Source organism: Myotis lucifugus, unplaced genomic scaffold (genome assembly GCF_000147115.1).
Source record: "Myotis lucifugus unplaced genomic scaffold, Myoluc2.0 scaffold_3, whole genome shotgun sequence".
Lineage (NCBI taxonomy): Eukaryota > Metazoa > Chordata > Mammalia > Chiroptera > Vespertilionidae > Myotis > Myotis lucifugus.
This window is the reverse complement of record NW_005871051.1, coordinates 25,202,162-25,214,225: the sequence shown is the minus strand read 5'-3', so window position 1 is coordinate 25,214,225 and position 12,064 is coordinate 25,202,162. Positions and strand designations below refer to the sequence as shown.

Sequence of the window (12,064 nt, the reverse complement as noted above, 5' to 3'; positions counted from 1 at the left end):
CAAGCCAGGCCAAGCAGATATTGGCAGAAGACTTTGAAGGGTAGCCTTATAGGGAACAGTAACGATTGGTCCTCATCCCAGTCTGGCCACAGGACAGTTGGGTCCACTCTTACACTGATGAGTGTCAGGTAGATCTGCCAAAAAATAGACCCTAGAATGGCTCCCATGACTCACTTTGGAGAAAAAACAACAACACCTAGTTTTGTTTCAGAATCATCTGGGCTTCCTGTAAATGACCCACAGAAGCCTGGGTGGCTGAAGGGTAGGATCCCAGAGCTATCTGCCCAGGTGTGCTCTGAGCAGAGGCCAGGCCTCTCATGCTGACCTTCCAGGCTCTCAGCTGCCTTTGTTGAGGATGGCGTTTGGTGCCCACAGCAATTCTGCATCATAGGTTGTCTGGCCTGTTGGTAATTGACCCACAAGAGCAGAGTTGGGGCCAACTGAGCACATGTTTGATATTTGCTCTTCAGAGTTATTCTTTGAAGTGGGGTGTGTTTGCTTTGTAAAACACCATCTCAAAGTTCTTGAGGAATGTGATATCTGAATATTAAGTATGCAATCTTATCTCCTTTTAATTATTGATGCTAGCATCAGAATTTAAATCTCTGGGCAATGCAAACACATCTCAGGTTAAGGACTCTTTAAAGGTTTGACTCCAAACCCTTTTCAGAGTGTTTAACAAGACCCAGTAGAGTGTCTGACACCTTTTCATGTCCCTGACCAGGACTCGATCTCAGGTGTTTGCTTGGAGAAATGACCAAAGAGAAAGCAGATGGTATACAAATGAAAAATAAGGGGTCTGTGTAACCTTCAGGGAAAGAATTGGAGTAGTGGAAAGGTTCTTGGCTTTGGGGTGGAGGACCTGTGTTCCATGTCTTGCTCTTTGGGGTAAATGTCCTTATCTCCTTGGATATTAGAATCATCGTCTCTGCACCACAGACAAGGTGTTGATTGGCATGAATGTCACCATTTAGCTCTAAAAAGCCCATAATGCTGATATACGTTTGAATTATCAACAATTAATTAAATATAATTATCAGTACTTTGAGTTTAAATCCTGAGAAAATTTGCTAGTTAGGTCTCCAAAATAAAGAAGGAAGATACCAAAGAAAGGTAGATGCTGGGCAGCCTGAAACAACTTATAATTTTGCTATAAGATTACAATGAAGGGAAGATGGAAACATCCTAAGAGTGAAAACGCAGGTGTCTGTTACCTTAACTGTCCAGTCAGGGCAAATGTAAAGTCACCAATGGCATTCTTGCTGCCAGTCCATTTTGTTTGGGAGACAAGTCTGCCTTCATCTCTTACCTCCATGTCTTCCTTGCTCTCACCTGCCTTCCCCTCCCCTTGGCACTCTTCTAAAGCCCTCACCTGCCTGGTTTTCTACTGCAGCAGCATCCCAGAAAGCCAAACTACAGTGAGTATCAAGACGAATGAACCTTCTTTGAACACAGCTTGATCCAAGGGATGAACTCCAAACTGGGGGTACTTTTGTCCTAATTATGCCATATAAGAGTTAAGACCTTTTTGAACCCAAGAGAAGTTTTCTGGATTCATTGAAAGTACTCAGGGGGGCTTCTGTGTGCTCTTCTCCCTAAGGCCAGCCTTGCCCTTGGAATGTTGAGTTCTGTGAACTTAGTGCTAAGCATCGTCAGTGTACTTGGAATGTAAGCCCCAAGACAGCAGGGAGTTTTGTCCATTTTGTTCACTAAGATACATGATTCCTAGTAGGTGCTCAACAAACACTTATGACATGAATGTACAGATAAAGAAATTTAATTTTTAAGCCCAAAACTTATCACTTTTATATTTCTCACAATGACTTCATGGATTTCACTGTAACCAACATTTATCCTTTAATACCTTCTTCATGGCCTAAAGCATGTAATACAGGTTCAAGGTCATGATTAACATTGTGCTTGTGTTTGCATTGTGGATTATGTGACTGGTATATGGATCCATCTCCATTTGTCAAAGTGTTAGTGAATTTGTGCTTCTCTGTGGTGGGCAAAGAAGGAGTGTATTCAAGCTGGGCCATAAATCTTAGGGTTTTGTCTTTCTCTCTTCCTCTGAAATGTGCAGGTGGGAATTAATGTGGGAGCAAAGAACTTGACTCTAGTATTTGACCCCAGGTTAAGAGACGCTCTTTTTTTCCCCTCTCATGTTTTGTCTTGTAGCCCAAAGGCTATTAGGATGCCCAGTTAAGGTGTCTCCATCCTGTGTTCATGTAATGTGATTTTATGTCAGATGGGGAAAGGAAGTCTCCTACAGACAATGAAAGAACACCAAGACCTTTCATATCCTAAGAAAGACCTTGATGGAGTCTTTGTTCCTGTCATGTCATCCCAGAGAAACCCCATAGTAAACCAATCCAAAGCCGGGCTCGTGAGGTTTTGAAGCCGGGTTGATCCAGCCTGGAAGGTGGAAGATTCCCAGGAAACTAGGTGCTTGGGGTCTTCTGTGATCATCCATCTCACCTCATATTCTTGTTTAGGGGACCTTATCATTATCCACTCCATCTGACTGCCCTTTTTAGGGTGAGGCTAGTCAAGATCCTAAAGATTCAGGTTAGAATGAAATATGGACCGGCCACCCAGAGGAAGGAATGGAATGGTGTCCGCTCAGCTTGAAGAATGCATTTCAGCAACCAGGGTTTGTTTGCCACACATGAGCAGGGAATGGTAACTCATGAATGGAGAGCTGGCTGGGATATTGGAAAACTCATGGGTGGGAAGGAGAGGTTCTGAGGACACTGGTCTTCCCTGATCTGACACTGTTAACGCTGCAGACACTCTGGCGCGCCCGACGGTTCCATGGCTTCTATGTATTTCCACATGCTGTGAATATTCTAAAAAAAATATCTTTAGTTGGGCCTGGGTTTAGTGCATTCACACATTGTCTGCATCTGGGGCATTGGTTTATGCCATTGAATGACACATGGGGAAAAACTTTCATTTTCTGCTCTGTTGATTTCTCTTAGAATGATTCATTCTTAATATATTTCTTGCCCAATATCTGTTTCTGCAACCAGAGAAAAGATGCTAGTATTTACTGCATATTTCCACCTGATTTTTACTCCTAAAGAGTCTTCTTGTCATCTTCCAAGTCCCCTTGTTCGAGCACCCTGGGAGGTGACAGCTAAAAAAACAAATCTGTCTACCCTTTTGGACATATTTAGTGACCAATTTCTTGACTCGATTTTTTCTTGTCTACTTTGTGGCTATGGAAGATTGCAGTTCTTACGGATGAGGCTAAGAGGGACTTATTCACCTAGCAGACATTCACCTCTTTCATAGGCGAGCAGGACAACAAGATCCTCATTAACCAGACCTGACATCGGTGGGTGCATAGCTGTGTTGGTGGTGGGTCCTCCTGAAGCAGCTTTGAATACTGAGTCCTCTGTTCTTACCCACAAGGAGGAAGTGCCCACAGAAGGGTGTGCAAAGAAGTCCCCCACAGGAATACTGTGGCCAGAAGTGATCTATCAAGACCTTTAGAGTAAGTCCCTGAAACAGCGATGACATAGGAGGATACAGGAATAACACCTACATTTTAGGGTTTCTCTGCAGAAAGACACATGTACTCTGTGGTCCCTTATCCACAGAGGGCACGGCTGCATGCACAGCAAGAGCAAATCGTTGGTATCTTGAGACAACTAATTTTAAAAAAGTTTTTACTCCATTTCCCTTGAAAAGCAGAGCCATACACTATCTTCCTTCTAAACTATATATATATATATATATATATATATATATATATATATATATATATATATATATATAAAATTAGAAGCCCGTAGCATGAAGATTCGTGCAATAGGCTTTCCTTGCCCTGGCTGCTGGCACTGGTTTTCCTCTGGCACCCAGGACCCAGGCCTTTGGTCCGGCCTCAGTGAGGCTTGGCTTTTCCTCTGTGGCTGCAACAGAGAAGCCGAGCCTCTTCAGTCTTCAGTCTTCACTCCAGCCAGAGACTTCAGTCTTTGCTCTGTGCCTGTGTATGCAAATTAACCGCCATCTTTGTTGGGTTAATTTGCATAGTTGCTCCGATTGGCTGGTGGGTGTAGCAGAGTGACACCAATTTGCGTGTTTCTCTTTTATTAGTGTGTATATATATATTCACTTTTTTCTTCAGTGACTTATAGGCAGCTACGTGGATTAATGCCAGACTCTGGAGAATTTACTAGTAGTGGGAAATTTAGGAAATGGGCAGACAGATAGCAAGTAATTGACTGACGAGGGGAAGTGCACAGGCAAAGCCAGGGATCCTTCTGAGGGGAAGCTATGTTGGGACGTCATTTTATCATTTCACATTCCATTTTTAAGGAAACTATTTAGATAATTATTTTTATTCCATATCTGGGGAAAATCTAGTCAGATCATTCTTTTCCTATATGTCTTTAAGAAGTCTCAACTTGTTGACTTTATGTTGTTGTATTTACATAACCTCATGGGATTTTAGACAATGTTATCTGCTCCACAAAGGCAACAAACAAGAGTTTCATTGACTTACTAAGGTTTACCCAGCAGCGTAAGTTCTACCCTCAGACTCCTGCTCTGTGTTGAGCAGATCCTGCAGGAACCAGTTCATTACTGGGACTGTTTAGAAAGGTTTGGGCAGGGTTAGCTCATTGGAATCAAGGGAAGACTCAGCCAAGAGCCTTGCGAGGCCTGAGGTGAGGGGACCCCTGTATATTCAAGCAGCTGGAGCTGCTGTCACTAGGGAACCAGCCATTTGTTGGCACTTTGGGGCATTTTTGCTAATTCTGTGCTGGTAGGAAGGACTTGTCTGTCCACCACCACCTCTGTGGCCTTCATTACAAATTGAAAGCAGACATCAGTTGTGGTTCCCGGGAACATTTGGTGTGATTGTTGGCCCCTGTCAGTATCCCTGTGGAGCAGAGTCATGGCATGATCCACTTACAGCTTCCCTCCATCTGCAGGCTTAGTAACACTCTGCAAGATGAAGCTAATGGAATATTCAGGATCAGTGCTAAGAACATAATTAGGTTTCTCTTTGCACAGAAAACTTGTGGGAAAATTCCAAAAGTCTGGAGTTCTTGAGATTAACTTTTATTTTCTTTGATTTCATTTTAAGTATATTCTATATATTTTTGAGTTTTAGAAAACAGATGATATATTATAAATAAATTATATAAAATATAATAGTATATCATATACATGTATTATTTTATTATTTGTACACCATTTTACCTGACAATTTTCTAGGGTTTTTGCTACTTACTTTCTGCAATTATAAAACAGAATGCATTTTTAAAGAACTGCCTATGCCTATATTGTCATGAAGAAGAGTGTCATTGGCAAAAGCACCAGACAAAAAAATGTTCATTCTATGGAAAGACCCACTGTATTTGGATGCTCATATAAATCCAAAATTTCTCTGATAGTACAAAGATGGGAAAAATGAATAACTGGCTGAAAGTGAAATCAGTTGTAAATGCCTCTCATCTGATAGCAAAATGGTCCAGGAATTCAACACATGTCTTTTCAGGCTGTCTTTTCTAAGCAATTTTCTTCACAAATAATCAAAATATTCCTGAAATCCCAACACTCAGAAGTTTAAGTTATGTCTCCCAGTGCTACCACCTCACCTAAGGTTCTTGTCTTTGGAAATGGGTTAGTGATAATAATATTAGATCCTGAACCACAGTGAACCTATATATACCATGTGCTTCTTCCTTGAAGTGTGACACAAATATTTGTTACTACTCTTCAGTGTCTGTGTGGCTTGATTTGGTTGAGGATGTATGTCAGTAGGGGCTTAGGACCTTATGGTTTAATGTGTAGAGTGCTAGTCAGATGATCATGGTGAAAGGGGACCACTGAATAAAGACACTTCCATAATAAGTTTAATTTCAAGAGATTACAGCTATGTATTATGTTGTACCTCAGTGTTTCAAAATTGCTTTTATAAATGTCTGCATATTATTTGTAGCTTTCATTATTGCCTAATAAACTTCTTGAGCTACTAATCCCCGCTCTACTCTTCTCTAAAGCACACTTTAACAATAAAACTTTATGTCCCTTAAAATCTTTAGTTTTTAAGTAATAAATATTTATAAGGGAGGATTATATTTTGTCTTCATTGTCAAAATTTTACCACTATGAAATTGCTTCCTGTTGGAGTGAGTCATTTACCACTTCTAATGTTGTTTTAAAGCTCATCCTTTGGTTACATTGCAATAGAAGACACTGTAATTTTTAAAACTTGTGTGTGGGAGGTGGGATAAAGGTGTGATCCTATTGGCAAATCAAAGGAGTTTTCCTCCATCAGAAGAATTTTTGTATGAAATATAAAGTTATTCCTAGTTTCAGTGGAAATATAAATTTATTCCTAGTTTCAGTGGAGCCTAAAAGAGAATATGCTTTCACTCCAAGCACTGAAACTTATTTTCCCAACACTTGCGTTTAAACTTCCAGAAGTAAAGATGTCATAGGAATGAGTGAGGTGCTGATACAGGTACAACTTGGATGAATGCTGAAAACATTATTCCAAGTGAAAGAAGTCAACAGGAAAGGCCACATATTGTATGATTCCACTTATATGAAATAGGAAGAACAGGGAATCCATAGAGACAGAAAGCAGATTGGTGGTTGCCAGGGCCTTGGGAGACAGGATAATGGAGGAAGATTGTTTAATGGGCACTATGCCGCCTTTGGGGGTGATGAAAATATCTTGGAGCCAGTTAGAGCAGATAGTTGTACAACATTTTGACTACTAAATGCTACTGAATCATATTCTTTAAAATGGTTAAGTTTTATATGATGTGCATTTTCACGTCAGTAAAAAATAAAGCTGTTAAAAATAATAAAGATATCACAAAGTACCACATATAGAAGGTACATGTTTAGTAAATGGTGTTGAAGAACCCTGTGTTGTGCATTTGCTCACAAAGCCATCTTTACTATCTGACTCCAATCCAGAGAGACACAGAGCTGTTCAACCAGTTGCCCTCTTTGGGGAGCTTGAGCATTTGCAGTATCTGAGTTATTTTCCCCCTACAGTATACTGTCAGTTTTATCTCTGAAATATCTTTGCCATGTGTCTCCTCAGTCCTTTCCCACTACCGACACTCGTAATTCAGTTCACCTTTGCCTCTGGGCTGGGTTGTTGCTACAACATCTTGCCGAGCATTCTGCTCTTAGTCAGCCTTCCCCATCCATCTTTCTTTGTGGCATCATCAGGTCTTCCAAGTTTTCAACCTTGATCAAATCCAGGCCTTCCTCAGGCTGTAGATTTTTAGTGGCATTCCTTCAAGAGGAAAGAAGTCCCTACTCTGGCTTATGCCACAACCTAATTAATGTGTGGTCAGGCCAAGGCAGCCCCTTTGCCCACCTGGGGCTTCTCCCACTGCAGCCCTTGCTTGCCTTTCTGCTCCCTCCTTCTCACACCACCTTGACTTGCTGGGCTCCTATCTGGATTTTGAGGTCCTGATGCCTTGAAATCCAATGGCTCTTCTCTCTGAGGCCTTCTGCCAGCAGGGAACCACACTTCCTTCCCCTGAATGTTCAGGGTACTATGTAGTACTCCTTGCCACCCTTTTCATGGTCTTCCTTAGATTATAATGATGTCTGTGCATGTGCAAAGGGCTAGTGGTGTCCAGAATGATCCATCCACTTGGTGAACCGTGGAGCTAGGATTAAATCTTGACCCTGCCTGCCTCTGAACAAATATCCATTTGCTTTCCATTGATTTTTGGGCCACCCCATCTTCACTTTACCCCTCTCACATGCCCACCTGGCATATTGCCATTATGTATAACTAGAGGCCCGATGCACAAAATTCGTACAAGGGGCTTGGCCCTCGCAGCCTTGGTGGCTTGCCTCAGCCCTCGCAGCCACCCTGGCTTCATCTGGAAGGTCATCCTGAAGGACGTCTGGAAGGTCGTTCAGCTGTCCAATCTAATTAGCATATTATGATTTTATTATTATCAATACGTTCTGAATATTTCTAGAATGTGCAGCTTTTATGCCTCTTTACTAAGGAGCTATGTTTTTAAAGGGAGTATCCAATTAACTCTTGTTTAAGAGATAAAGCACAAGAAGTTGTAACTACTTAACTTCTGTGCGCTAAAATTTTTGTACGTGGCCCTTTATAGTCCCACTAAATGTCAATATTGATTTGGAATCACTGTGACAAAATGTCCTTTCTCACCATTTCTATGGACCTTTTTTCCTGGTCTTTTCTTCCTCAAATCCATAGTATTTATATCTGTCACTAATTTTGCACCAAATCATATACTATTTTGTATTATTTCTTAAATTATATCTTCAGTGTTATGCATTTCCATAATGATAGCAGTTCTATCTATTTTGATGAATAAAAAAATGAAAGAATAAAAAAATCCCTTATTGGTATTCTTAAACACGTTTTTAAGAAGTCACTATTTGAATCACTTGGAATTCTTTTCTTGTGTTTTCATACTGCCCATCTAGCTATTTGATAAGCAAGCATTCTCAGTCTCCAACCATCTGTAGATCTTTCATTTATTATCACTATAACCAGATGGTGCCCATCTATTCCAAAACTGTTTAGGTTGAAAAACAACTGTATTGCTATATTTTCAAAAATTACCTTGGAAAGAAACCAATCATGTTTTAGGCCATAATTTAAACAGAACATTTTTTTCCTGTGTCCTTGGCGTTTGCTAGAAGCAAGAAGCTCAAGGGAAAGTGAACATTGACAGATATGGAAAGAGAACCAGACTAGGAGATGTTTAATAAGGATTTTGTTTTTCAGATGCACCATCCTATGACTCCTTTATATCATTAAATTCTGCTTGTGTTTGGTTGAAAATAAACTTCAAGTGCCTGTATGATTGTAAAGAAATGACAAATTATATAAAATACCATCATTATTCTAATATGAGTTTTAAAGGGGGGTAGGGAGAGGGAGAGTAGTTCTCTAGAACTAGATTTTTAAACTTCAACTCTAATATTTAAAGAATTTCAATATTTTTGCCAAGTGGGCCACTTGTTAGGGAGAAAGGTAAAAATTCTGATGGCAGTTATGACATTTAGGGAGCAAGAAAAATGTCTTTCCACCTTCCCTTGTGACACCATGAATGAGAACATTGAAATGAACAACTAGCACAAAGACTTTACTATTGACCTCTCCCTTTTTCTACCTCTATTTCCTCTGCAGGTTACCTATCTGGGTAAAGTCCCTACCACAGGCATGCAGTTTTTTTCAGGCTGCACAGAAAAGCCAGTCATTGAGCTCTGGAAGAAGCACACACTAGCCCGAGAAGATATCTTTCCAGCCAATGTCCTTCTGGAAATCCGACCATTCCAAGTGTGTCTTCATCATCTTGACCACAAAGGGGAGGCTACGGTCCACATGGATACCTTCCAAGTGGCTCGCATCGCTTACTGCACTGCCGACCACAACGTGAGCCCCAACATCTTCGCCTGGGTCTACAGGGAGATCAACGACGACCTGTCCTACCAGATGGACTGTCATGCTGTTGAGTGCGAGAGCAAGCTGGAGGCCAAGAAGCTGGCCCACGCCATGATGGAGGCTTTTAAGAAGACTTTCCACAGTATGAAGAGTGATGGCCGGATCCACAGGAACAGCTCCTCTGAGGAGGTCTCCCAGGGATTAGAATCCGATGACGGCTGAAGGAATTTAGGGGGCTTCAGAAAAGGCAGCATTGGTCCAGGAATTCCAGACCATATGAATATGCAATGATTCAAATTTCAGATGAAAGACTGCCAAACTATTGGCCGACCAAGCTTTTAAAATTCAGAAGAGCAACTCTAAATCTAAAGAAATGTATTATTAAAGTAATTACGTTACATTGAAATCTGCTGCTGCTGTGACTGTGAGGAGGGTGGGAGTGTGGATGGGGAGGAAAGGTCTAGCTAGACTCTCTCTCTTTTTCTTTGCTCATTCCCCAGTGCCTCCCTGTAGGAGAGCTCCATGCTGATTTTCACAATTCTCAGGCAAAGACACTGAGGCTGTTATGTGATGGACAATTCCAGTTTGCCTTATGAAACCCAACAAGAATGTTAGATGCACTTATCGGATCATTAGTCAAGGGGGCAGGGGGTAAGTACTGATGCTGGTGCGGAAGTCGCAGGGCTAAAGGAAAAGTCAGGTGGATTTGAGCCTGAGACTCCTCTCCCACGTTTCAGATCCTCTCCTCAGTAAGCCAATCAGCACAGCCTTCATTGAGCTTTACAACTAACCGTCTGATAGTTGGCAGTTAATTCACAGTTAAAGATAATGCTTTTATTTACATAAATATATCAAGTAGTGCCCTCTTATTATATTCACTTCATCTATTTTCTTAGAATCCTTGCAACTACTAATGACCCTTCCCTCCTCCTGCCCCATCCACCCTTGTTCCCCTTCTAACCCATGCCAACATCCCCACAGGGGTGGATTCTCAACATACACTGCAGGACACCCAAAGGGAGGAAAATCACCGAGCAGATGAAATCAACCGTCAAACCAGCTAGGAGTTTAAAACAACCACCACCACAACAGAAACCTTGGAAAAAGGGAATGAGTTATCAGCAAGTGAACAAACTCCATTCAGGCTGTCCTTTCTTTCAACCCTCATTTGTGGTAACTTATGGTCCTGTGTAACGAGTCCTTCCAGGCAAGCTTCAAATCTGACTTGGTGTCACCAAGGAAGCCTTGCTGCCATCACTCAACCTTGCACTCTACTGAGTTCTCTAAACTTGGCTTGTCTATGTTCAACTTAATCTAAAGAGAAATCTGACCCCGTGACCTTCAAATCGAGAACATCTCAGAGTCAGGATCGCCAGTGCATTCACTGTTTCTCATGAGAAGTTCTCACTAAAGCTGAGATTTCTGTTTCTTGGATCTTTCAATGTTATAAAATGCCAAGGGTCATCATTGTATGAAATTGAGAGGATTTGTTAAAATACAAACATTTAAGGCTGAGAGCAGATGGCTAGTTTCCCAGGTAATGTTCATTGATTAAAGTTGGTTTTTAATTCTGGTGATGGTAGGGGCACTGGGGCACCTTACAGAAAGAAGCCTTAAATGAGAGTTAATAGCATCTGGAGAGCAACAGTGTTAGTGTTTTGGTCTTTGTATCTGTGTGTCCCTGTATGCACCTGTGTTGTGTATGTACCCCCATGTGTGGGTCTGGGTTTAAGGCATGTAGAATTAGCATGGAGTCATATTGAGGAGAACCCGCCCCTTGGAGATATGCTTGCTGCTTTCCAACACATGTAAACTATTCTTTAGCATAAATGCATTCATTCTTTAATAAAATATGTTTGCATTAATAAAGCTGAGGCGTTTCCTACTTTATGTCTTTCCTATTTATGTAAAAATAGAGCAAATTAAGTAAATAAGGAATTCTATCTAAGCACATGTTCAAACTTGGTCATAAATAACCCATTCCTTGATTTTGTTTAAAATATTGTGTTTTCTCTTTTTTTTTTTAAAAAAAAGATTTTTATAGAGAAAGGAAGGGAGAGGGAGAGAGAAACATGAAGACATGGATTGGCTGCCTGCCTCCTGCACACCCCCTATTGTGGATTGAACCCACAACCTTGGCATGTGCCCTGACCTGGAATTGAACCAGGAACCTTCCAGTGATGGGATGGTGCCTAATCAACTGAGCAACATCAGCCGTGGCTGCATTTTATTTTCTAACACTCGATTTATATTTGATCGCTGTCCCTTAACTGAGATGGTAACGTTCAAAAATGAACACAGTTATTTAGGGTCCTGAACTGATTTCAGAGGAGAGTCTTCAGGAACATTTGGCAGATGATTGGAATTTGTAAAATCTCGCCTACATCTTTGGAGTCCCGCACTGAAATCCCGGAAGGTAAACATGGAGTGATTCCTCTTGACACGACTGGTTAAAAATGTCTCCTCCAGGCCGTGATTTCCCGGAATGGCCCATTTTTCTGGCAAGGCAGGTGTCCTGGAGTCTGTGTGTCTTGAGCAACGCCCTTTGTGAATCATTAACAAATGTAGGAGCCTCTACAGTGAAGATATGGTGCCTCCTGAGGCATGAACTCAAGTTGAGAATAACTAACTCTTCTAATTAAAATG

The 12,064-nt window shown here is 41.2% G+C and overlaps 1 protein-coding gene across 1 annotated transcript in view; it reads left to right on the top strand.

Annotated features, from left to right (window-relative positions):
• PID1 (phosphotyrosine interaction domain containing 1) overlaps nucleotides 1-11,287 on the top strand; it is a 198,992-nt gene extending 187,705 nt beyond the window's left edge. Inside the window, exon 3 of the mRNA XM_006082614.3 lies at nucleotides 9,164-11,287. Within this exon, the coding sequence (XP_006082676.1) occupies nucleotides 9,164-9,640 (477 nt within the window). The 3' untranslated portion in view covers nucleotides 9,641-11,287. The remainder of the gene's footprint in view (nucleotides 1-9,163) is intronic.
• Nucleotides 11,288-12,064: the final 777 nt, after the last annotated feature.